The sequence below is a fragment of the Amblyraja radiata genome, chromosome 9, assembly GCF_010909765.2.
Source record: "Amblyraja radiata isolate CabotCenter1 chromosome 9, sAmbRad1.1.pri, whole genome shotgun sequence".
Taxonomy (NCBI): domain Eukaryota; kingdom Metazoa; phylum Chordata; class Chondrichthyes; order Rajiformes; family Rajidae; genus Amblyraja; species Amblyraja radiata.
Genome location: NC_045964.1, coordinates 64,459,057 through 64,485,244, shown reverse-complemented (window position 1 = coordinate 64,485,244; position 26,188 = coordinate 64,459,057). Strand labels below are relative to the sequence as shown.

Sequence of the window (26,188 nt, the reverse complement as noted above, 5' to 3'; positions counted from 1 at the left end):
CTGCACCGCCATTCAATATGATCATGGCTGATCATCCAACTCAGTATCCTGTACCTGCCTTCTCTCCATAACCCCCTGATCCCCTTAGCCACAAGGGCCACATCTAACTCCCTCTTAAATATAGCGCAACATAAAACGAAGCACAACATAAATTGAAAGCAAAATGGATTGCTGAAACATATCATTCTTCATTCTCCCATAAGGCCAGAGGGGTCGCAATTTTAATCTGTAAAGGTATATCTTTTAAACACATATCAACTATTGCGGACAATAATGGTAGATATATTATTGTAGTGGGTGAATTATATCTTAAAACAAGTGATTCTTCTCAATGTCTATAGACCAAATTTTGATAACCCTTTGTTTTTTAAGAACATACTTAATACTATCCCAGAACTCACACAACATAACTTGATAATTGGTGGAGATTTAAATTGTACACTAGACTCTTATCTAGATAGATCATCAAGAAAAAGAAAAGCAAAATCCAAGACGAGCGAATTATTAAACTCATACATCAATACTACTAATATCAAAGATGTTTGGAGAATTGAAAACTCATCCGGAAGGGAATACCCATTCTACTCTCCAAGGCTATTCAAGGATAGATTACTTTTTAGTAGACTCTAAGCTTATCCCATTTACTTATAACTCGAAATATCATAATATTATAATTTTGGCCCATGCTCCTTTAACATTTATGATCAAACTAAGTGGAATGACTGAGAAGCAGACACAATGGAGACTTAATCCTCAAATTTTAAATGATAAAGCATGTTATGAATACCTTACTACACAGATAAATATGTTTTTCGAGACTAATGACTGCCCTGAAATACCTGCCTCTCTTCTTTGGGAAACATTTAAAGCATTTATACGAGGTGCATTAATCTCCGCGCAAGCTTTTCGTAATAAAGAGAATCGCGCCAAACAACAGGTATTGGAAAGGGAGATAAGGCAATTAGATATGGAAAATGCAATCGCGCCCTCCATGATAATACATAATAAAATTGCCGCACTCAAATATGTTAAATCAAATATTCAGATCAAATCATAAAACTTTATCAAAATACTAAACAGCTACACTTTGAGTTTGGTGATAAACCACAAAAATTACTAGCACGCCAACTTCGGAAACGGGAAGGGGAAAAAACAATTTATAAAATTAAATCAGATACGGGAGAAATACTAACATTACCCAAGGATATTAATGATAGATTTTCTCAATACTATCACACTTTACTCAACCAAAACGATAGGGGGGTCTGCAGGAATGGAATCATTTTTACAGAAATGTAATCTTACAGGTTTAGATCTGAAAGCGAGGGAATTATTAAGAGCCGAAATATCAGTAATAGTTATTGAAGAATCTATTAGTTCTTTAAAAAATGGAAAGGCCGCTGGCCCTGATGGTTTAAATAGCGAATTTTACAAAAAATTCCATGATCTTATCTCTCCACGCCTACAGACACTATATACTCATGCCTTCACGCAACAGAAACTACCAGAAACTTTAAATGAATCAACAATAATACTCAAACCCAAAACGGATAAGGACCCTGAAGACCCAGGGTCATATAGAGCAATCGCGCTCTTAAACACCGACCAGATTGAGTTTAGTGATTCATAAATTAATACACCCAGACCAAACAGGCATTATTCCAAAACGCTACTCATATTATAATCTGAGACGATTATTTAAAATTATATACTCAAACAGAATAACTAATGTAGAACTAGCAGTCATCTCGTTAGACGCTGAGAAAGCATTCGATCAAGTGGAATGGCCCTATTTATTTTCAGTGATGGAAAAATTGCAACTGGGTGAGATGTTTTGCACATGGGCTAAGCTTTTATATACCAACCCAACAGCTAGAATAATGACAAATCAAATGTTATAATCAAAATTTGATTTATCTAAAGGTTGCAGACAAGGATGCCCGTTATCTCCGTTATTATTCGCCCTTGCTATTGAACCACTAGCAGAAAGTGTTCGAGCACATCCAGAAATATATGGGTATAATACTAAAGATACAGTTAATAAAATCTCTCTATATGCAGACGATGCATTACTATATATTACAAACCCGGAAATCAACATTCCAAACTTGCTAAATCTTATAACTCAATTTGGTTTATTTTTGGGATATAGAATTAATTGGAATAAAAGTGAGATTATGCCAATAACGGAACCTAAGTTAAACAGCAATCACCTTTCAGAATAGTCAATGAAAAATTTAAATACCTAGGAATTTATGTGACCAAGAAATATACTTCTTTATTTAAATCAAATTTCATGCCTTTACTTAATAAATTGCACAAGAATATTCAATATTGGAAAATACTTCTCATTTCAATGCTCGGTAGAATTAACGCTATAAAAATGATTTTCCTTCCGCAATTGCTATACCTTTTTCAATCAATTCCTATATATCTCCCAAAAAATGTCTTTTAAAAAAGTTGACTCCATAGTGACAAGTTTTATTTGGAATTATAAGAACCATAGAATAAGCAAAAAACACTTATGCAAATCCAAGACCAATGGAGGATTAGTTTTACCAATTTTTTAATTTTACTTTTGGGCAGTCAATGTCAAAAATATGATTTTTTGGTTGGAAGATATGGATCAACGACCAGGCTGGTTAAAGATGGAAAAAGAAGACTGTTTGCCTTTTGAAATTGGTCCGATTCTGTTAGCTCCCACAAAATTGAATTAAAATATCTATAGTGAAAACCCTATAATATATAGTGGTATTTGAATTAGGAAACAACTAAAAAAGACATTAAAATTGGATTATTTATCACTTTCTCTCCTCATTGCAAATAATCCCTCATTTAAACCCTCAGTGTTGGATAAAGGTTTTGCACAATGGAAAAATCATGGAATTAAAAATCTTTATAGAAATTGTATTTTTCTCTAGTTTCAGGAGTTACAACAGAATTACGGATTACATTCAAATAATTTTTTTAGATATTTACAACTTAAAGATTATGTTAAAACACATACATGAGAATACAGAACTAGAGAACCAGAGATTCTAGATGAATGTTTGAATAAACACCCTAACACAGTCAAATTAATATCTTACATTTATAATACTTTTTTAGACAGTGAGATTCCGTCGATGGAATTATATAGACTAGCATAGGAAAAGGAATTAGCTCAACCCATAACGAAAGATATTTGGGACAAAAGCCTACAACATATACACCAATGTTCGTTAAATGCCAGACATTCTTTAATACAATTTAATGTACCACATAGACTGCATTATTCTAAAACAAAATTAAACAGAATTTTTCCTAATATCTCTCCTATCTGTGATAAATGTCAATCCCACGTGGCTAATTTAACCCATACTTTTGTAAATTGTATAGAAATTAAAAATTACTGGATGGATATTTTAAAAATAATCTCTGTAGTCGTTAATATCCAACTGGATCCCGACCCTAAATTAATAATATTGGGCATATCAGAACAATACCTAAAACTTACAATAAACCGAAGAAATTTCCTTGATTACAGTATAATAATTGGGAAAAAATTGATATTAAAATTTTGGAAAACCCCAACAATCCCCACATCAAGATGTGGATTATGGAGATGTCGGAGACCTTACATTTGGAAAAAAATTAGATTTGTCTTTATTGACAAACCAGAATTATTTACTAGAATATGGTCTCTATTTATAGATTATTTGAAGGGGTAGATTGGACCGACGCGGTGGCCGGACTGAAGCCTGAACCCAGGACTAGATGAATAGTTATGTTCTTTGAAAAAAAAAAGTTAAATGGTCAGCTCAACATAGATTACAAGACCTACACCAAACCCAAACCAATTAGGAGCAGACAAGTGCATTCGATCCAATTTGTGATCCCAGCTACAAAGACAGACGTGTACAGCAATTCGTTCTTCCCCCGCACAATTAAAGCATGGAATAATCTCCACTCAACTATAGTTACCCAACCAGATGCAACTAAATTTAGAGTAGCTCTTTCTTCCCAATAACCCTTTCTGGCTTAAGTCCTCCCTCCTCCACCTCCAGTTTAAATTCCATTTGGAATATTTTGGAGGACCAAGAAACCAAGAAACCTACGGACCTATCTCCTAAGTTGTATTATTGATAGTTTATCCTATTTTTCTAATTTCTTTCTTTCTTTCTTTATTTTTCCTATCTATAAATATAAATAAATAATTAGAGGCAATGTTAATATGTAACCGATAAAGGACTTTGGTAACTGGGTCCCTGGAAACTTGGATATTTAATATGTAACTGTTAAACAAAGTCTGTATTGGTTTGGACTATGATATGCAGATGCCTCTAATAAAAATTTATTTAATATTTTTTTTTACTATGTTGACAATGTAGCTACAATGAGCCTGCAGTATAGTTAACTTTTCTTCTTCTGCCATGGTAGCAACTGGCAAGATAAGGTTTTCTATAGTTCTGTGTTTTGTTTCTTATCTTTACCACTTTTTCTTGTTTGGCTATCATATTTACTCACTAAAACATAATCCAATTGCTACTTGAATCGTGTAACATAGTTCCAATTACTCTACTAGGCAGCTGATCAATGTCTTAAGAATTAATAAAACTATACCTAACATAAGCTTAGATCATGGATTTATTCACCTTATTTTGCTTTGCAATTCACCTGCCAAACTCTACATAATAGTTCTTGTAAAGTTTATTATTAATTTTTTTCCTTGTTTAAAGTTGGAGTTAACAATACCTTAAAGTGTATGCCAATTCCCTGCTCTCTGCTAAACCTGTTGTACCCTCAGCTTTCTAATAAATACATTAGTTTTAGAGATAGGTTGCATTTTTAATTGACACCAGTCACATATCAGCTTTCCAATTCCTTGTCCCCATACAGTTTGAAATCACTAGGAATCATCGGCAACATAACTGATCTGCTCCAGTTTGGTGACGAGTCACAGGAAACTCTGACTGAGGCTACTTCTACATTTGGAAGGAAGGTCCTCGAGGGGACACGTTGAGTGGGAGCACAAAGTTAGGTTTGTTCATAACTTGACCCAAAGGCAGAGAATTGAAAAGTGGTCCATGGGTATGTGAAAATGTAGTCATTTATTTAGAAAAAAAACCTATTCATACTTTTCCATTTATCCCCAGTTTAGGGAAGTTTGTGTCCTTAATTCTGACTCTTTTCCACAGTGGGAGCAGTGTTTTTTGCCTCTAGCATCACATTTTGCACTGCAAGAAAAGACCTGATGATTGTCGTCATTGGTGAGTACAATTTGAATTCCTTCCATAAATTTGAGGACTTAAGCGGTTTCATGGTATTATTAAAGGGATTGTCAATCAAGCATGATGAAGAAACTGATTTTATGTACATTTCTTGAATGAAAATATTGTCCATTCACTGCATTTTAAGACGTTCCCTGTATTTCTGGAGGAAGTTGCTGTCATTTCTGTTTGACTTTACTTGTTAAAAGTCCAAGCACTTTACTCCGTGGTATAGCACTGTCAATGGATACCCTGAGCTAGAAATTTCATTGCAACCTATTAATGGTAGTAAAGGAGATTTGTGAGTTGCTCTAATATTGCTAATAGAGGACCTATAGAAATTGAGAATAGACACAAATTGAGAATTGAGTGTAACTCAGCGGGGCCGGCAGCATCTCCAGAGAGAATAAATGGGTGAAGTTTCGGGTCGAGACCCTTCTTCCGATGCTGCCGGTCCCGCTGAGTTACTCCATCGTCTTGTTTCTATCTTCGATTTAAACACAGCATCAGCAGTTCTTTCTTATAAAAATTGAGACCCTCATTTACAAGATTCACAGAACAAGGCTTTGTTTGCAAAGCTTTCCTGTGTATCGCTACACTGAAACTGGTAGTGTTGCCGTTAGTTAACGTGCTGTTATTATCTGTGATTATCGTCGCCGTTGGCAATTAACCCAGCAAATGTCTCTGAATCGAGCATTTGAGGGGACACACTGCAGTGCCTACAGCACTTACAGCTACCGGGCAGTATGCTATAGTGATGGGAGGGGAATACAACAGTGCTCCCAGGGAATCAAGTGGGGACAGGTTGCGTAGAACTTTATTGCAGGTGATTATCAGAGTGATCTCTCAAAGGAGTAATGGTGCTTCAGTGCAGTCTCTGAATTTTGGGAATAGGTTTTTGACAATGTGTGACCACTGTGCCTGTTCCTCAGAATGTAAAACAGATGAGGTCTTTGACTATGGTTGTCTTTCCTTATGGGCAGTAAACATTGCAACATGGTAATCTTAGGGCTCGGGTTGTAAATGATTGACCTCTGCAGTCAAGACTTGCAAGACAACATAAAAGCCAAAAAACAGCAACAAACCTGAAATATAAACAGAAAATGCTGAAGAAACTCGACAAACAGATGGCATCTGCAGAGAGAAGTGAACTCTGCTTTTCTTCACAGATGCTGCTTGACCTGCTGGGTAACATAGATACATAGAAAATAGGTGCAGGAGTAGGCCATTCGGCCCTTCGAGCCTGCACCACCATTCAATATGATCATGGCTGACCATCCAACTCAGTATCCCGTACCTGCCTTCTCTCCATACCCCCTGATCCCTTTAGCCACAAGGGCCACATCTAACTCCCTCTTAAATATAGCCAATGAACTGGCCTCAACTACCCTCTGTGGCAGAGAGTTCCAGAGATTCACCACTCTCTGTGTGAAAAAGTTTCTTCTCATCTCGGTCCTAAAGGATTTCCCCCTTATCCTTAAGCTGTGACCCCTTGTCCTGGACTTCCGCAACATCGGGAACAATCTTCATGCATCTAGCCTGTCCAACCTCATAAGAATTTTGTACGTTTCTATAAGATCCCCTCTCAATCTCCTAAATTCTAGCGAGTATAAGCCAAGTCTATCCAGTCTTTCTTCATATGAATGTCCTGACATCCCAGGAATCAGTCTGGTGAACCTTCTCTGCACTCCCTCTATGGCTATAATGTCCTTCCTCAGATTTGGAGACCAAAACTGTACGCAAAACTCCAGGTGTGGTCTCACCAAGACCCTGTACAACTGCTGTAGAACCTCCCTGCTCCTATACTCAAATCCTTTTGCTATGAAAGCTAACATACCATTCGCTTTCTTCACTACCTGCTGCACCTGCATGCCTAACTTCAATGGCTGGTGTACCATGACACCCAGGTCTCGCTGCATCTCCCCTTTTCCTAATCGGCCACCATTTAGATAATAGTCTGCTTTCCTGTTTTTGCCACCAAAGTGGATAACCTCACATTTATCCACATTATACTGCATCTGCCAAACATTTGCCCACTCACCCAGCCTATCCAAGTCACCTTGCAGTCTCCTAGCATCCTCCTCACAGCTAACACTGCCCCCCAGCTTAGTGTCATCCGCAAACTTGGAGATGTTGCCTTCAATTCCCTCATCCAGATCATTAATATAAATTGTAAATAGCTGGGGTCCCAGCACTGAGCCTTGCAGTACCCCACTAGTCACTGCCTGCCATTGTGAAAAGGACCCGTTTACTCCTACTCTTTGCTTCCTGTTTGCCAGCCAGTTCTCTATCCACATCAATACTGAACCCCCAATACTGTGTGCTTTAACTTCCAGATTTTTTGTTTTCATGGTAGCAAAGGCAAATGAATGAGGATATATTTGAGGAGACCACAATTCTGTGAGCACAAGTTGGACGACATCACAATTTTAAGGGAAAGGGGATCTGTAAAACCGTATAATTTTGCAAGTAAGAGCTGAAGATGTCAGATGGGTGAGATTGGAAGTCTCTCTGCAGATGAATTTTGCTCATTGCACTGATGTTTGGGAGGAGTTTTCATGTTCATCCTGAGACCTCCAGGTGCTCTGGTTTTCTCTCGCATATCAAAGAAGCACATAAATTTTACCTAATAAAAGTGGTTGGCAGGAGAATCTCAAGGAGCCGACAGACATGAGAGGGAATAGGTTACAGGAAAACTAAGTGAAGTGATGCAACTGATGGGAAATGCTCAGAGGCCTAGCATCGACTCAATGTATGATTTCTTTATTCTTGTGCAGGTGGAATTGCAGTTTCCATCGTAGCTTTCTTCTTTACCGTGAAGTTTCTGTACGAACTCGTGGCCCGGGTAATTAATTTTCTTCAGAATGACCACAGAGGGCGGCAGGCGAACCGAACTATTTATGACTATGTCCGTGGAAACTACCTGGATCCAAGGTCATGCCTGGTCACCTGGGATTGGAAGGACCCTCAGGAAGTAGGGCGCATCTTGACCTTTAGAGTACATGTGCGTAAAACAAAATAGTATTCTTTGCTTTTAAAACGACTGAGCTTTTTTTTTTGTAGTTTATTTGTTTTATACTTGAGAGGTTTAATTATAGTCGGCAATGATAAGAGTACACAGTTTTAATTACAAATGTGAATGTTGGGATTTATAATGAAAAGCAATTATTGCAAACAAAATCAAAGGCCTTGTGAACAAAAGCATGCACATATCTAAAAGTAGATGCCGAAATAGAGATCTGTAGCAATGGTAACAGTTTTTTGTTAATTTGGAATATCTGTGAGTGGTGTAAAGCTAGTTGGACTTGTAACTGTGCAGCACATAGCTACGTCTTCTCAAAACCTTTCAAAGGATTTCAGAGTTAACTGGATAATGTTGTACAGGAGAATCCTCCATAGTCATGGAGGATTATTTAACCTGGGTTAATACTTTAAAGAATGCTATTGTCGGTATGTTAGAAGAACAATGTTGTGTGCCATTCACCTCTTCATGTCCAATCGAACCACAAGAAGGGGCAGATTTGGCCTCAAAATAAGGATTTACATAAAGAATGATCTTTTGAAAGTGACACAACATTCTTGAGTCTGATTTGAATATGTATTTGTAAAGACACAAAATGCTGGAGTAACTCAGCCGGTCAGGCAGCATCCCTGGAGAACATGGATAGGCAACGTTTTGGGTTGGGACCCTTCCTCAGACTGATTGCAGGGGTGGGGGAAAGAAAGCTAGAAGAGTTGTAGGCAGGACAAAGCATGGGAGGCCATAAAAGCAGAAACAAACTGGAACTGTGGAACAGCACTTGCGGGGAGAGCAGCAGTTCACCGTCTAGAAATGTATTCCCTGGTAATATGCATTGTAATTTGTGAAAAGGATAATGCTATATCCATGGAAATGAGTTTCAGGCACAGATTACAATGCAGTGTGACTGTTATATTTACAAGTTAAATTTCTCAGCAAATAATTTATCAGTCAGATAAAAGGTAATTGAGCTGGAAATAAGGTGTAGTTGAAAGCTGCATTTCTTTGCATATAATTGCATGCTGATCAAAGGCTCACCTGTTCAGTGTGAGAGAAATAAAAGTAAAAATACAGGTATTTTATTACATTGGTTTTCAAGGCGAATCCAGTAGTGCCCTTTGCAACATAAATGAGGTTCTGTAAGTGAGATTTAGAAGTAGGGAGCATTCCCATTCTTCTTTTAAATCTGGAAAACTGTTCTACTTAATTATGAAAGTAGCCGCTAGATTAAGCCCAGGTTGGGAATTTTGGTTAAAATACTGATAATTTCTTCACTCTGAGTGCATCGTGGTCAGGTCAGGTTCTTAGCAATAGGTGTTTTTCCCAATAGTGGAAGGAGCAGATTGTCTCTGTCTCCTATCCTCAACATGAGGCCATTGAGCTAAATGTTCAATGCTGCCTTAGTCAAGGCAAACTTATAATTAAATGTGCTCAGAAGCAGACCGTTGCATTTTAAAAGGGGAATTATTATTTTTATTGAAATTAAAATCAACAGCGAGACTAAATTGGACGATACATTCCATTAAACTTTGACACACATGTGAAATACATCTTCATTAATGAAAAGGATGTTTTTTATTGAAAGATTTCTGTGATCAACTTGTTGCAATCTTTGTGGTACCTGTTTATGTTCAATTGAAAGAAGCTAATATTATTTATCTCCTGCACTGCTTTATCGTTTCACCATCACGAACCTGTATAATCAGGAGGTGTATTAACACATTATTCACCAGTGTCAATATTTTTTCTTATTGCCCTGTATAGTTGTTCTATAAGAATGGGCAACCATTCCCTGCACATCGCCCAGTGGGCTTACGAATTCACATCTCGCACATGGAACTGGGGATAGATGTTCCTATTACACAGGAAGTGCTTCAGGCACAAAATAATAATATGGTGAAGGTGAGCTTCACAGTGAGGAAGGCAGGAAGGTATGAAGTCATAGTCAAACTCGGAGGACTGAATGTGGCTTACAGCCCATACTACAAAACATTTCAACCTGGTAGGTGTGAATGTGTGTGTTTTTACTAAGGCTTAGATTTACCTATTTGCTTTGTCTCTCAGTTAATCTGACAACAGTAGGCAACAATTATTGCAACAGGAACAAGAATCTTGCTTCTGGGCTCCATAAATTAGTAATAAAAAGCAAAATGTCACAGTTGCTGAACTTGGTGGAAATATTCTGATGGCTAATTGTGGAAGAAGTTGCATACGGTTTATCTTTCAGGTCGATGCTCAGTTCTGATTGAAGGTCGCTCACCCAATCATGAATTTTATCTCTCTCCACAATTATTACCTGAATATTTTCTGGTTTTACACCATTTGTAAGTGTGAAGTTAACCAAAAGTGGTAGCTAAAAATAAATCTAAACGCCTTATCCTCTATTTTTCTCTGTGTCTGACAGGGGGATGGGCAATATGGGGAAAGCTTGACCTTTATTTAGTCCTCCTCCATGGCATATTGAATTGCAGAATCAGTGGAGGTAGTGATGAATTAGCAATTTCTTTCTTTGCAGATTACTAGAATTCCCTGCCCAGGTCCATTGTAAACAACAAATGTTCAAACAGAGGAGCAGTTTAGTCATGTTTATATTTCTGTCAATGTTTTGTCCTGATACTTTGAGTCATTTATTTGAGAGTTAATGTTTATAGTATAATTTCACCTTGTCTGCACTGGGACAATTCTCAAATATTGCAGTTTAATTTATATAATTAACAACAATAGCTCTATAATGAGATCTCCTTGTAAGAAATTAATGATTAATAAACCAGCGTGAGGACATATATCCTGAAATACCTAAAACTCACAAGTTGTTACCATGTCTTTTTTTCTAGTTTGACAATCAGTAAGAAAGCAAGAGAAAATGACTGTCATAAAGTTCCAATAAAGCTTTGATTTTTAAGGCCATTCTTTTCTGCTATCTGATTTCAAATTGAAACGAATCTGAACAATTCAGTCCTTAATCCATAAATTAAGGACTTGGGTGTTACCCACTATGGTATCCCCTCCACGAGCCCTCCACAACCCTCCTGCTCTCTTCTGTTCTTGGCTCAAGGTTGCCAGCCATTGCAATTCTCCTTTCCATTGCCATATCACTTGTCTGTCCTCAGCCTCTTCCTTTGCCAGTGTGAGGCCACACGCAAAATGGAAGAACAGCACTTGATATTCCACAGGTAGCCTACAATCCAAAGGCATGACCAATTTCAGTTAACACCCCGCCCAATCCCCTCACTTTTCCTACTGATCTATCTATCTATGTCCTCTTGCCATCCCAGTGGAGGTTGCCTGTATTTGACATGCAATTCAATTTGCAAGTGCCAAAACATTTAATTATCTTATCTCAATAGTCAAAATGAAAGCTATTTTCTCCTCCATTTATAGGAATAGTGTTTCCAGCAAAAACAAAAATCCTTTACCACTTCTCCACTCTGGTATTGACAAGTGGGCAGGAACACACATTGCAGATCGCCCCTCGCGACGAATATGATAATCCAACAAGTAATGCCCTGGCCATTGTTGATCAAGATAATTACAGGGTACAGATAAAAGAGGTGAGTGACTACAACATAGGAAAATAAGAAATCGTTGGAATAAAATAACAAATTATGCCTTGGTGTAACTGTTTAAATTATTCCTGGAAAGTTGCTTCCTGTAATAAACAGAACATTTCAGAAACTCAGCCAAAATTCCAGATGAATTGATGTAACTAGTATCATCTGAATGGGTAGCACACCAAGTGATGTTTTATAGTGATTTGTGATTTGAAGCCGATGATTTACAGATCCTTGCATTCATAAGAATTCAAAACACAGAGCTGCTTATTCAGTTCATCAAAATCATGCAAGTTAAAAAGGGGCTATAAGTTAGTTCCAGTTCCCAACCTTTGGTACTTCCAGTGGTCATCTTAATACCTTTTGAATACAGGTTTCTGCCTCCACCACCCTTTTAGCCAGTGAGTTTCAGATTTTCAATGCTCATTGAGTGAAAACCCATTTCCTCAAATTCCCTTTAACCTTTCCTCAAATTAATTTAAATCTATGCCCCCTTGTTATTCTTTTAAGCTAATATTGATCCAAGTCTCCGTTAATGTCTATTTTATCAGTTCTATCATGTGGTAGATAGCAGGTTAGACAGTTAGACAACCATTGTGTTACACCAGGTTGTTAGGATGTAGCTAATGACACCAAAATTAGTGGTGTACTGGGTGGTGAGGAAGACTACATTTATGAAAGGATCTGGATCAACTAGGGAAGTGGGCCAAGGAATGGCAGATAGAATTTAGCCCTGACGAGTGTGAGGCGCTGTGTTTTAGTAAGTCAAACCAGGACAGCATTTGCACAGTAAATGGTGGGGCCCTGGAGAGTGTTGTGTGAAGATATACACTTTCTTGAAAGTGATGGCACGGGTAGATAGACAATAGACAATAGTTGCAGGAGTAGGCCATCCGACCCTTCGAGCCAGCACTGCCATTCACTGTGATCGTGGTTGATCATCCACAATCAGTACATTTGGAGTATGATGTGCAGTTCTGGTAACCCTGGCCTAGGAAAGATGTCATTAAGCTGGAAAGGGTGCAGAAAAGAATCATCAGCATGTTACCAGGACTGGGGGGTGGGGGGGGCTCAAGTTATAAGGATAGGCTGGGGCTTTTTTCCCTGGAGCACAGAATTAGATTAGATATAATTTATTGCCACACAGCCAGGCTGGTGGAAATTTGGGTTGTCTGCAGCGATACAATAATAAAGAACACACAGCCACAATAAAACTGTAACACAAACATCCACCGCAGCATTCATCACTGTGGTGGAAGGCACAAAATTTGGCCAGTCCTCCTCCATTTCCCCCCCGTGGTCAGGACCAGAGTCCAGAGTCAGTCCAGGAATGGCTCTTCCTCACCGGAGACCGCGGCTTTAAGTTGTTGTAGGCTGCAGGCCGGCGGTCAAGATTTAAAGTCCCCGCCGCAGCCAGAAGCACCGTAGATTGCAGGGCCGGTGGTCGAAGCTCCCCTCCAGGGGTGATGGTAAGTCCATGCCGGACCCGCGGTAGAAGTCGGCCGCGGGCCGGCAGTGATGGCTTCTTCTTCCCCCGGGTCCCCAACGTGAGATCCCGGGCTGTAGACGCCGCACCAGCTGGAGCTCTGCAGACCGCGGCTTCAGGCTGCCACTTCAGGCTGCCGGCTGCCCCGGGTCAGCGAAACGGAGCGCTCCCCTCCAGCGAGGGCTCACCCGCTCCACGCCGAGAGTCCACGCTGCGCCCGCCGCTGAAGCCCCGGGCGCGTCTCCGGGAAAGGCCGCGTCGATCCTTGATGTTAGGCCACGGGGGAGGCGACCTGGAAAAACTCGCCTCTCCGTGGAGGAGGCGACCAAAGCGGTTTCCCCCTCACCCCCCCACACCACCCCCCACATAAAACACACAAAGAAACATTTGTCGGGTATACAAAATCATGAGAAGCATAGGTGAATGCTCAGTCTTTTTTGCCAGGATAGAGCCATCCAGAAATAGAGGGCATAGATTTAAGGTGAGAAATAAAAGATTTAAAAGAGACTTGAAAGACAATTTCTTCAAGCAAAGGGTGGTGCCTATATAGATGAAGCTTCCAGAGGAGATTATCGAGGCAGCTGCAATGACAATGTTTAAAATACACCTAGACAAGTGTATGGATAGAAAAAGTTTTAGAAGACTATAGGCCAAATATGGGCAAATGGGACTAGCCCAGCTATAAAATCGGGTTGGCATAGAAGAGTTGGGCAGAAGGTCTGTTTCCATGATGTATGACTCCATGACTTTATTAAATGTTGGACGTATTTGGAGACCAGCCCTTCGTAGGACAAATTAAAGCAAGTTTGAACATTTCCCTGTCCTTGCATTCTTCCTAATGGGTGATTTAAGATAGCCCAATAATGTGCCTGAGAGCAATTTGACTTGAGAGCAGGTGGCACAAGGTTTATGGTGAAAGGGAGGGAATGGAAATGAGGTGGTTGCAGTTTTAACCAGAAATATCTTGAAATGCAAGTACTTATGTTCATGGGTGGGTTTTTACTTTTGTAAGATATATTTGAGCTGTTTTTTCTCCTGACCCAGTTATTTTCCAGCTGTGAAGGGAACAGGATTGGGTCGATGTGGACTCAAAATTTCACTGCCACTGATGAATAGTGCAAAATTAATAGCTTCAGTCAGAAGTAGCTTCTCTCTGTATTTTCCTCCAATCCCTTTAGGAAATGCCTGACATCTACTCTACATAGCCCTATTGCAAAACAGCTGAAATCAGTTTTCTTGTCAAATGGAATATTATGGATGTAAACTGATATTGAATAATTTATTCTCTGTGCTTTGCATAGCCTGTAGTGTCACAGATTTTAAAACATTTTGCTAAAATTGTGAAAACACCAAGTAAGTAGTGCATTCCGCAAGTAATGTGCGGCATGGTGGTGCAGCGATGGAGTTGCTGCCTGACAACGCTTACAGCTCCAGAGACCCGGGTTCGATCCCGGCTACGGGTGCTTGTCTGTACGGAGTTTGTACGTTCTCCCTCCGTGACCTGCAAAGGTTTTCTCCGAGAACTTCGCTTTTCTGCAAAGATGTACTGGTTTGTTGGTTAATTGGCTTGGTATAAATATAAAAAATGTCCATAGTATAGGATAGCTTTAATGTGCGGGGATCGCTGGTCGGTGCAGACTCGTTGGGCCGAAGGGCCTGTTACCGCGCTGTATCATTAAACTAAACTAAGTAATCTGCACCTGATTCATCTCCCACTTGTATTTCAGCTTGGCACCCATGAAAATGAAATATCAGATGTTTTGTTTAACAAAACCATTTCTTCAAATAAGACCATGTGCCTGGTGCTTCTGAATCTGACCTTGTGGAGAAGAGGTTGTTTTCGGGTATCCATCAAGTACTGGGATCAATTGATTGGTAACGGGGAGTTTGACATCATAATTCTTGGTGGTAAGTAGGGTTTGAAGCCCAAATTATTAACTATGAAGTACATTGCCATTTTAGATTTCTCTGCAAACTATTGTTCCGTTTCCAATCCTTCAAGATTTTGCTATCTCCCAATTTTCTGTTCACCTTTCCTGCATCAAGAAACCCTCCAAATCAAGTTTCGTCCATTTCACAAGCGGAGATTTTTTTCAAAATTGCAAATGACAACCTATGATTGTAACCATGGTAAATTATTTCCCTTCATCATTCTTTATCTGCATAGCTTGCCACAGTTACCACATGGTATCCACTGTAGACAAAAATGCTGGAGAAACTCAGCGGGTGAGGCTGCCTCACCCGCTGAGTTTCTCCAGCATTTTTGCCTACCTTTGCTTTTTCCAACATCTGCAGTTCTTTCTTAAACATGGTATCCACTACTGCATTCCCACTGTCGTCCAACTAGGCGGAAATTCCCTCAATTTGTTCCACTTTTGTCAGGTCACCCCTGGAAACCTGATAGAAGTCACCCCTGGAAACTTGATCAGCCATGATCATATTGAATGGCGGTGCAGGCTCGAAGGGCCGAATGGCCTACTCATGCACCTATTTTCTATGTTTCTAAGTATATAAAATTATGAGAGGCATGGATAGGGTAGACAGTCAGAACCTTTTTTCTAGGGTGAAAATATCAAAGAACTGGAGGGCATAGCATTAAGATACACAAAATGCTGGAGTAACAGGTAGCATCTCTGGACTGAAGGAATGGGTGACGTTTCGGGTCGAGACCCTTCTTCAGACTGATGTCAGGGTAGAGGGAGATACATAGACAAAGAAGTGTAAGGTGGGAAACTAGGACAAACGGAATGGAGATCAAGGAAAATGTGGAATAGATCATTGTTAGCTTTGAGTTAGCTGCTTTTTTTAAATCTGTTCAAAGCAAACAGAGATAAAATGTAGTTGGAGAGTAAGACTGGTCGGAGAACTGGCAAAGGGGAGGAATGGAGAGAGAGGGAAAGCAAGTGTTACTTGAAGCTAGAGAAGTCAATCGCTGGGGTGTAAGCAGCTCAAGCGAAATATGAGGTGCTGTTCCTCCAATTTGCTCTGGGCCTCACTCTGACAGTGGAGGAGGCCCAGGACAGAAAGGTCAGTGTGGGAATGGGAGAGAGGGGGGGGGGGGGGGGTTAAAGTGTTTATCGTTAGGTGAGAGAGGCAAAGTTTAAAGAAGGTATGCAGGGCAAGTACATTCTGTTTGTCCTATCTATTCTCCTACCCTCTTTGCAATTTAAAACTAACTTGTTTTCTATCTTTTCTAGTCCTTCAACCTGTAATGTTAACTCTGTTTCTCTTTCCACAGATGCTGACTAACTTACTGCATGTTTTCAGTATTTTCTATTTTTATGTTGTGAATAGTAATACTTGGCATGCTGAAATACGATATATACTGCTTTTTCCGATTAGAAGTGTTTCTGCATGAAGAATGTTCTCTTCATTCAGAAAAATTGTTAATCAGATAAATTCTAATCAACTATTAACTATTTCCTTTTTTCATAATAGAAAATGAAAATAATATAGTAGAAAAGAACGTATCGTCTCCCGGAAGCAGTGTTTATTTTGAGGCCTACTTGTATAGCACAACAAATTATGCTCATTCACATTGGCAATCATCACCAATCACATATTCCACTGCGAGTCGACACCAATCGATCACCACTGATGAGGAAGAAGATGATAAAGATGGGGATCAGACAACTGAGAAAGTGAAGAAACCCAAAAAAGTTTATTGTTACATATCTCCAAAGGTAGGAAAAGACTATGAAATCTGTCCTGAATTATTACTATTATAATTAAGCTTGGGTTTTTAACATAGATGTCAGTTTTATAGTTCCTGAACTAAAATATTCAAGTAGTTGAATATTTAAAGCTTGATGTAAGAGCACATAGTAAATGAAAAAAAACAAAAAAAACTGCAGATGCTGGAAACCTGATATAGAAACAGAAATGCCGGAAACATTCAGTAGTTCAGGCAGCATCTGTAGAAAGAGAAACAGAGCTAACATTTCAAGTTAAAGATACTTCATCCGAACTTCATTCACTTTAAACATAATTATGTAAATGCATTAAAATAATAATATTAATTGAAACAAATAGGAAAATTACAATTCAATTCATTTCACTTTTTAAATGAAGTTCTGATTAAGGGTCTTTGACCTGAAATGGTAACTTTCTTCATTCTATAGAAGCTGCTTGATCTGTTGAGTAGACACAAAATGCTGGAGTAATTCAGCGGGACAAGCAGCATCTCTGGAGAGAAGGAACGGGAGATATTTTGGGTCGAGACCCTTCTTCAGACTGAGAGTCAGGTGACACATTTGATCTGCTGAGTGTTTGTCGTATTTTCTATTGTTATTCTATTGTTACATATTTGCATTTAAAGTGGTTGTAGCATATTTTTCTTACCTCGACTTTCAGTTTGAGCTGTGGTGGAGAAAAATCTGAATGATCTACATTTATATGGTGCGCTCTATTTCCTCAGTGCTTCCCAACGTATTTAGTGGAAGAAAGGTAAACAATCATTCCGGCAAAAAAACTAGGATAGGAAAGCTGAGAAGGGTTCAAGGGAAGCCACGGGCAGGCTGACAATGTGAAAGTCACAATGTAATGTCGCAGATAGGCAATATCCTGCTTGGTCTCCTGTTCCTACTGAATATGGGAATCTTCATCATCGCCACTGTTTGCATATCCCCAGCTAATAAATACTTTTATTCTCCTATCAGTTTTTTTTTCACAATAGGTTCAGAAAAAATATTCCGTTTCTCTGCAGCCTAACACCTTGGTTAATTCACCAGGATGGGAGATTCATGCTTATTTTCGTTGTCCTTCCTGGAGTTTAATAGGATTACACATTTTAATAATGTAATAAAGTATTAAAAGATTAACACATTTTAACAATGGTTAATAAATTTCAAGAAACCCTCATGCACATACATGCGAAAACAAAAAATGCGCTGCTATTTTACAAATACTTTACCGTCAAGGACATCTTTTATATTCTATACAGAACATTCTCCTTTGCATCTAATTTATTTTGCCCTGAAGCATACAATGCATAACTAACTCGTACTGACACATACAACGCATTGCCTGCAATAAAATTCAGTTGAATTTCTACCCGTTCCCCTTCCATCCAACATTACCCCACGTTTGAGCTAACATCTGAAATATCTGAATATTATGCAAAATTCTGACACCTTTTATGTTCTAAAAATACTTGTCCACTTAAGCACAATAAGAGTCCTAAATAAAACTTTCTTGGGACTGATGAGAAATATGCTTTTTCCCAGAGCAGGTTAGACTGAAGCTCTGCAGTACAAAAGCATACTTTGAAATACTCCTGTCAACTCGGAGCAGCATTTTTATTTGGGTACATTGTTAGAGCTAATCTCCTAACTGCTGACACCAAAGCTTTAATTCATAGTTCTCGTGTATCACTGCACATGGTTTTACAGGATTCCTTTACCACGTTGTTATGTACCATGACTACAATGAAATGGGCTGATAAAAGCACTTTATCAGTATGTTGGTGTTATCCTCAGCCACATTAACTCAGCAATAACCTTCCATGAACTATATACGTGATAGTGTTCTTTAATTATTGGAATTAACATAGAACAGTACAACACAGGAACAGTTCCCTCGATCCATAGTATCTGCCGAGCACATGCCAAGACCAACTCCTATCTATCTAGACATAACCCATATCCCTCCATTCCCTGCATATCCATGTGCCTATCCAAAAGTGTGTCTCTTGGGGTTTTTTTACTGTCATGTGTACTGAGATAGTGAAAAACTTTGTTTTGTGTACTATCCCAGTGGATTACACAAATTCTGCAGTGCAAAAGAGAAAATAGAGAAATGAAATGAAAATAAATGAAATATATGACACATTTATACTTTATCATGCTCTGATATAAATATTATATTCTATCTGCTACTTTGCATGATCATTTTATATTTCCACATATTCTCTCTATGAATTACTTACCTACCTAATTTTACATTGTCAGCACACTTTACTATTCCTTTGAATACTAACCATCTCTCATGGAAAAATATTCTGCTCATCCATTCTTCCTCCCGACATGGCAAATTTTATACTTCCCACATTGTGCCACCTGGTTTCCCTTAATAACTCTGCCTTGCATTACCTCCACAGATTACTTCACAAATTGCTGTTGTACTACTGCCGCACTTGCTTATATATAATACTTTTTTTGCTGTCAAAGCAATTGACTTGGATTGTATGCAACTGAGAGGCAGTATATGTAGCAGCATTCCACCATGTTGAAAATTAATTGTTTCACCCTAATCTCTGTTTATTGTCTATTTATAAATTTTCAGCCATACAAGAATTTTAACTCAGACCATTGTCTAATAACAGACTATGTGCCAGACTGTAGAATATCTCCTGATAATTAGAACATGTCACGTTTATTAGTTTCACCCTTATCTCATACACAAATAAGACCTTTGCAAATTTGTACAATTGTGCTGTCGAACATCATTTTTATTTCATTAAAAAAATCATGTCCATGTTCATTTATCAGATTGTAATGTTACAAGCTTCCTCTCACCACATAGTTAATGGTAAATGGTATTCATTTCTCTGACTCATTCTATCAATAAACATTCTATTAAACTAGGGTTTGCACCAGTATTTACTTGCTATATTTTTCCTCTGGTCTATGCGTTGGAGGGAAGAACATCGTCAGGTTGAAAAGTATTGATATACTGTCAATTTAACAATGTGATCAGATTGAGCCGTCCTAGTAGCATTTTGATCCGAACATTAGCGTGACGGAAAGAACCGTGTGTACTAATTTAAGTATTCTTGGACCTGAAAAATGTTAAACATCTGGGCACTGAATCATTGTCGATATTGAGAGAGAAATTCAAGATGTTTATACAACAGTTGTGTTACCTTGGCTCAACTAAGTATTCTCATTTTTGAGTCAGCAGGTCACAAATTTAGGCCCCTCTCCAGCACTTGAAATGCATGTATGAATAATACGACCGCTCTCGTGTCATGCTGCATTTTTCCTGTCTTCTGAAAACTGAAAAATTTCTTCTGGAAAAATTCCAGTGGGAATTAAATTTACAAAACAATTTAATAGATTCTTGCACATGCGATACATGAATGAACAGAAAAGTTTGAAACCAAATTTTGTCTGCTTTCTGTTCTTTGTCACATCAAAAGTAATTTCACAAGCTATATGAGAATGGGCTCATATAAAGTTTTAGAGTTGTACAGCTTGGAAATAATCCGAAGATAAACACAAAGCTGGAGTAACTCAGCGGGTCAGGCAGCATCACTAGAAAGAAGGAACAAGTGATGTTTCGGGCTGAGACCCTTCAGACATGAGCCCTTCGGCCCAACTCAAAAATCGTGATGCCTGTCTTCACTAATCTCGTATGCCTGCATTGATCTGAAATCCCTCTACTCTTTTCCTATCCAAGTACCTGTCCAAATGCCTTTTAAATGTTGTAATTGCATCTGCCTCCACCAATTCCTTTGGCAGCTCGTTCCATCACTATTTCCTCTGGAAGCTTGTTCCATTACCATTTCCTCTGGCAGCTCGTTCCATAATTGAGTTACTTTGCTACTTGTCTACTGATTCTTGCTGACATAAAAAGTGAGAATTCTCGTATGACCAACCAATAAGCAAACATATGGCAAATTTGAAAACCCTACGCTAGGGGATAGTGGTGTTGGTTTGGTGTATACCTTGGGACTCGTGCTGTGTGCAATAATTGTAATTCTTTTTTTATTTTATTTATTTATTTATTAGAAGTAGACATATTATACAATGTAATTACATATTATAGTAGAAATTTTTTTTTTTTCATATACATCAGTCATACATTATTAAAATTTTCCATTATCAATTACTTCTGCTTCTAGTATTTTTATTTTTTATAGAAAGCGAGAAAAAGAGAGGGTAGAAAGTTACAAATAAAAAAGAAAGAAAAAAAAAAAAAAAAAAAAAAAAACACAACAGAAAAACAAGGGAGGTGGAATGGGTTACCTGTGATACATCAATGGAGATAGGTTCGTAGGTTATAAAGTATAGAGTATAGTTTTTCATCTGTTCCTGAGTTCAAGTTTCAGCTGGGTCCTCGTGCTGTGCCAGTCTATCCCTTCAGATAGTTAATGAATGGAGCCCAAATTTTATGGAAAATATCTTGTTTGTCCATTAAGACAAGTCTAATTCTTTCTAAGTATAGGGTCTCCGACATTTCCGTAATCCACATTTTGATTGTGGGGGTTGTAGGGCCTTTCCAAAATTTTAATATTAATTTTTTTCCAGTTATTATACTGTAATTGAGGAAGTTTCTTTGGTTTGTTGTGAGTGTTAAGCTTTGTTCTGATATTCCAAGTATTATTAATTTTGTGTCTGGGTCCAGTTTTGTATTAATAACTTTTGAAGTTATTTCAAAAATATCTGTCCAGAAATGTTTAAGTTTTATACAGTTTGCAAAAGTATGTGTTAAATTAGCCTCTAAGTGTAGACATTTATCACAAATAGGAGAGATTTGTGGGAAAATTCTATTTAGTTTTATTTTAGAGAAGTGTAGTCTATGTAAGACCTTGAATTGTATTAAAATATGTCTGGCATTTAATGAACATTGATGTATTTGTTGTAAACTTTCGTCCCACATATCTTTCGTGATAGGATGACCTATTTCAATTTCCCATTTGTATCTATGTAGTTCGGTCGGTGGTACCTCGTTATTTAGTAGGGTGTTATAAATATAAGCTATTAGTTTTTCAGTATTAGGATGCTTGTTCAGACACTCATCAAGAATTTCTGATTCCCTATTCTTGTAAACTTGTGTATTAGATTTAACATAATCTCTAATTTGTAGATATCTGAAAAAATTATTTGAGTGCAGTCCATAATTCAGTTGTAACTCTTGAAATGAAAGAAAAGTACCTTTCCCATAAAGATGTCCTATATTTTTGATTCCATGATTTTTCCATTGTGTGAAACCTTTGTCCATAAAGGATGATTTGAACAAAGGATTATTTACAATGGGAAGGCAGAGTGGTATATTATTCAATTTTAAGTCTTTTTTTATTTGTTTCCAAATTCGTATTCCACTATGTATTATGGGGTTTTCTTTATAGGTTTTTTTGTGCTGTTTTGTGGGGGCAAATATGATCGGTCCAATTTCAAAAGGTAGACAGTCTTCCTTTTCCATCTTTAGCCAATCTGGTTGTTGGTCCATTTCTTCCAGCCAAAAATTCATGTTTTTAATATGGACTGCCCAAAAATAAAATAAGAAATTTGGCAAAGCCAGACCTCCATTTATCTTTGATTTACATAAGTGTTTTTTACTTATTCTATGATTCTTATAATCCCAGACAAAACTTGTAACAATGGAGTCGACTTTTTTGAAAAAAGTTTTTGGGATATATATCGGAATTAATTGAAGTAGGTACAGTAGTTGCGGTAAAAAAATCATTTTTATAGCATTAATTCTCCCAAGCATTGAAATGGGGAGTGTTTTCCAGTATTGAATATTCTTATGTAGTTTATTCAGTAAGGGTGGGAAATTTAGTTTAAATAAAGAGGTATATGTCTTAGTTACCCAGATTCCTAAGTATTTAAATTTATCTTTAACTATTTTAAAAGGGGATTGTTGTATTGTATGTAAATTAAATTTTGTTATTGGCATGATTTCGCTTTTATTCCAATTGATTCTATATCCCGAAAACTGACCAAATTGAGTTATTAGATTTAATAGGTTTGGAATACTAGTTTCTAATTTTGTAATATATATTAGTATATCATCTGCATATAAGGAGATTTTATTCCTTGTGTCTCTAGTATTGTATCCAAATATTCCTGGATGGTTTCTAACGCTTTCTGCTAGGGGTTCAATTGCAAGAGCAAATAATAGTGGGGATAGTGAACATCCTTGTCTACAGCCTCTAGAGAGATTAAATTTAGTTGATAACATTTTGTTTGTTAATATTCTAGCTGTTGGGTTAGAATATAACAATTTAACCCATGTACAGTACTTCTCCATCACCGAAAATAAATATGGCCATTCTACCTGGTCAAATGCTTTTTCAGCATCTAACGAGATAATTGCTAGCTCTGCGTTGGGGATTCTATTGGAGTATATAATATTAAATAATCTTCTCAGATTAAAAAATGAATACCGTTTGGGAATAAACCCTGTTTGGTCAGGATGTATTAATTTACTGATCACTAAGCTCAATCTATTAGATAGAATCTTAGTTAATATTTTCTGATCAGTATTTAAGAGGGCTATAGCTCTGTATGAACCTGGGTCTTCAAGATCCTTGTCCGTTTTTGGTATAAGTATGATTGTTGATTCATTTAGAGTTTCTGGGAGTTTCTGTTGAGTATAAGCATATTTGTACATTGTCTGTAGGCGTGGGGAAAGCAAGTCATAAATTTTTTTATAAAATTCCGAATTTAGTCCATCGGGTCCTGCCGACTTTCCATTTTTTAAGGACTTTATTGATTCTTCAATGTCTTTTATCGTAATTTCAGCCCCTAGCAATTCTCTCTCTTTCTGATCTAGACCCGCAAACTTACAATTCTGTAAAAATGTTTCCATTCCCGTTGATTGTTCTGTTATTTTAGATGAATACAATTTTTGATAGTATTGTAGAAATCTATCATTAATATCTTTAGGCAATGTTAATGTTTCTCCCTTATCTGTTCTTATTTTGTATATTGTTTTTTCCCCGTCCAATTTGCGAAGTTGACGCGCTAATAGTTTTTGTGGTTTGTCACCAAATTCAAAATTTAATTGTTTTGTATGTTGATAAAGTTTTATAACTTGGTCTGAATAAATCTTGTTTAATTTATATTTCAATACTGCAATTTTATTGTGTTTTATCGTGGATGGCAATAATTGTAATTCTACAGAATCCCAGATATTAATAGGTTATAAGCTGTTTAATTCCCTTCAAAATTGAGAGAGAAACCAATATTTATTAAATATTCCATCTGGTACCCCAGCTAAGGGTCACGATCAACAACATGAATAACTTGGGTATTCCTTGGAGTTCACCACATATGAACCAAATTTAATCTCCCAGCAACATAAACGTAAACTAATCTGAAAAGCTTATCCAGACCAAGTAAGAAGGTTATCGAAAAATGTTGAAGTGGTTTATACTTGGATGGATATTGGTGAGCTTTGCAGACCCATCTTTGAGGTTATAGGGCCTGTCCCACTGACGCAATTTTATTTTAGGTGACTGCCGGCGACTAGGCTGTTGCCACACAGTTGCCGGGTTGTCGCCTGTATGGTCGTGAGTAGTCTCTTCAGTCGTCCAGAGAGTCGTGGCGTTTTTCCGGTCACCATTGGATTTTGAAATGTACAAAACTTTTCGGCGACAGTCGGCGACCGTGGGCTTGTCGTAGCTTGTCTTCTCCTGACGTAGGTGCTGTCGTAGTTGTCACCAGGATGATGTAGGTTGTCGCCAGGTGACGTAGGTTGGCACCGGTGCTGACTTCGGTGAATACCATTGTCGTAGTTGCTGGCAGTCGCCTCAAAAATCGCCTAGTGGGACAGGCCCTTTGATCAGGTCCAGACCTGGGGAAGCATAGCTTGAGGTTGTTAAATTGTGCATTAATGTAATTTGAAGATAAGGAAACATTGAACAAGGATTGACATGGACCCAGTGATGGAGAAACACAAATCTTCAATTCTTGATCAAGTCAGATGTCATTCTTAAAGACTGAGAAAAGCAGTAATGTGGATATAACTTGGGTATTTGTCTGCAGATGGATTTGATTTTAGAATCTGTTATCCTACAGTTGCATCACTCTTTTTCTTAGAATTGTAGGATTTTTTGCAGAGATCGTAATGTAATTTTCCAAGTTTTCTATACCATGGTCAAAGCATAGCAGCCATTTGCTATTAATGCTTGTTCCAGGTATATTCTTCCTTGTAATAGCAGGTGCCTTAGGAGCATATAGTACAGCTCTGTCTCTGGTTCTCTGACTGAAACCATCTGACTATGAGCCACAGTCATGACAGTTCACAAGTGATAGGAGCAGAATCAGGCCATTCAGCCCATCGTCTACTCCGACATTCAATCATGGCTGGTCTATCTTTCCCTCCCAACCCTGTTCTCCTGCCTTCTCCCCATAACCCCTGACACCCGTACTTTTTGTTCGCTCGTGTGTCAGACGACGTATAGCTCGCTGTTGGTTTCCGTCGTCGTCCAACATGTTGATTGAATTGGTCGCCCGACGTGTCATTGAGTGCATCGTGTCATTGTTTCCGGGGATCGCCATGAGGAGGCTTCTGTCATGATCCCCACACCTGTACTAATCAAGAATCTATAAATCTCTGCCTTAAAACTATCCATTGACTTGGCCTCCACACCCTTCTGTGGCAATGAATTCCACAGATTCACCACCCTCTGACTAAAGAAATTCCTCCTCCTCTCCTTCCGAAAGGGAGGTCCTTTTATTCTGACGCTATGGGCTCTGGTCCTAGACTCTCCCACTAGTGGAGGTTCAATTTACAAAGGGCCTGAATATATGCTTAATGACCTATTTCTAGGTGTGGCCAACTGGATTGTAGTGCTGTTAAATAAAGAAAGGCTATACTAATGTTCTCAAGGAAGAGGATGCATCCAAATGTCCATAGTATGCATTCAAATGTACTATTAGACATTCCCCTATTATAGCAGTGACACTACATTTCTCAATTTGGCTACTTTTAATAATGGGGATCATCGGCACTGAGCAGCTATTAGCAAGTGAATATCATGATGTTAGTTATCCATGGACTGCTTTTCATCCAAACATCTGAGCTGGGGATACTCATTGGGGAAACTCATCAATCTCAGGTGATTAATAGGTAATAATTGCCATAAGGTTCAAAATGCCAGCTGGGAAGAAAATTATTTGCAATTGTTTATTGACCTATGTAACATTACTAT

The 26,188-nt window shown here is 38.1% G+C and overlaps 1 protein-coding gene across 3 annotated transcripts in view; it reads left to right on the top strand.

Annotated features, from left to right (window-relative positions):
- Positions 1-26,188, top strand: part of arel1 (apoptosis resistant E3 ubiquitin protein ligase 1) — a 70,269-nt gene that overhangs the window by 10,724 nt on the left and 33,357 nt on the right. For all 3 annotated transcript variants that reach the window (XR_004413148.1, XM_033027653.1, XM_033027652.1), the window contains 7 exons: positions 4,879-5,070; positions 5,178-5,249; positions 8,027-8,253; positions 10,033-10,270; positions 11,650-11,819; positions 15,033-15,213; positions 16,744-16,988. Coding sequence is in view for 2 of the 3 variants with exons in the window: in XM_033027653.1 (XP_032883544.1) it covers positions 5,067-5,070; positions 5,178-5,249; positions 8,027-8,253; positions 10,033-10,270; positions 11,650-11,819; positions 15,033-15,213; positions 16,744-16,988 (1,137 nt within the window). In the remaining variant the exon portion in view is untranslated. The remainder of the gene's footprint in view (positions 1-4,878; positions 5,071-5,177; positions 5,250-8,026; positions 8,254-10,032; positions 10,271-11,649; positions 11,820-15,032; positions 15,214-16,743; positions 16,989-26,188) is intronic.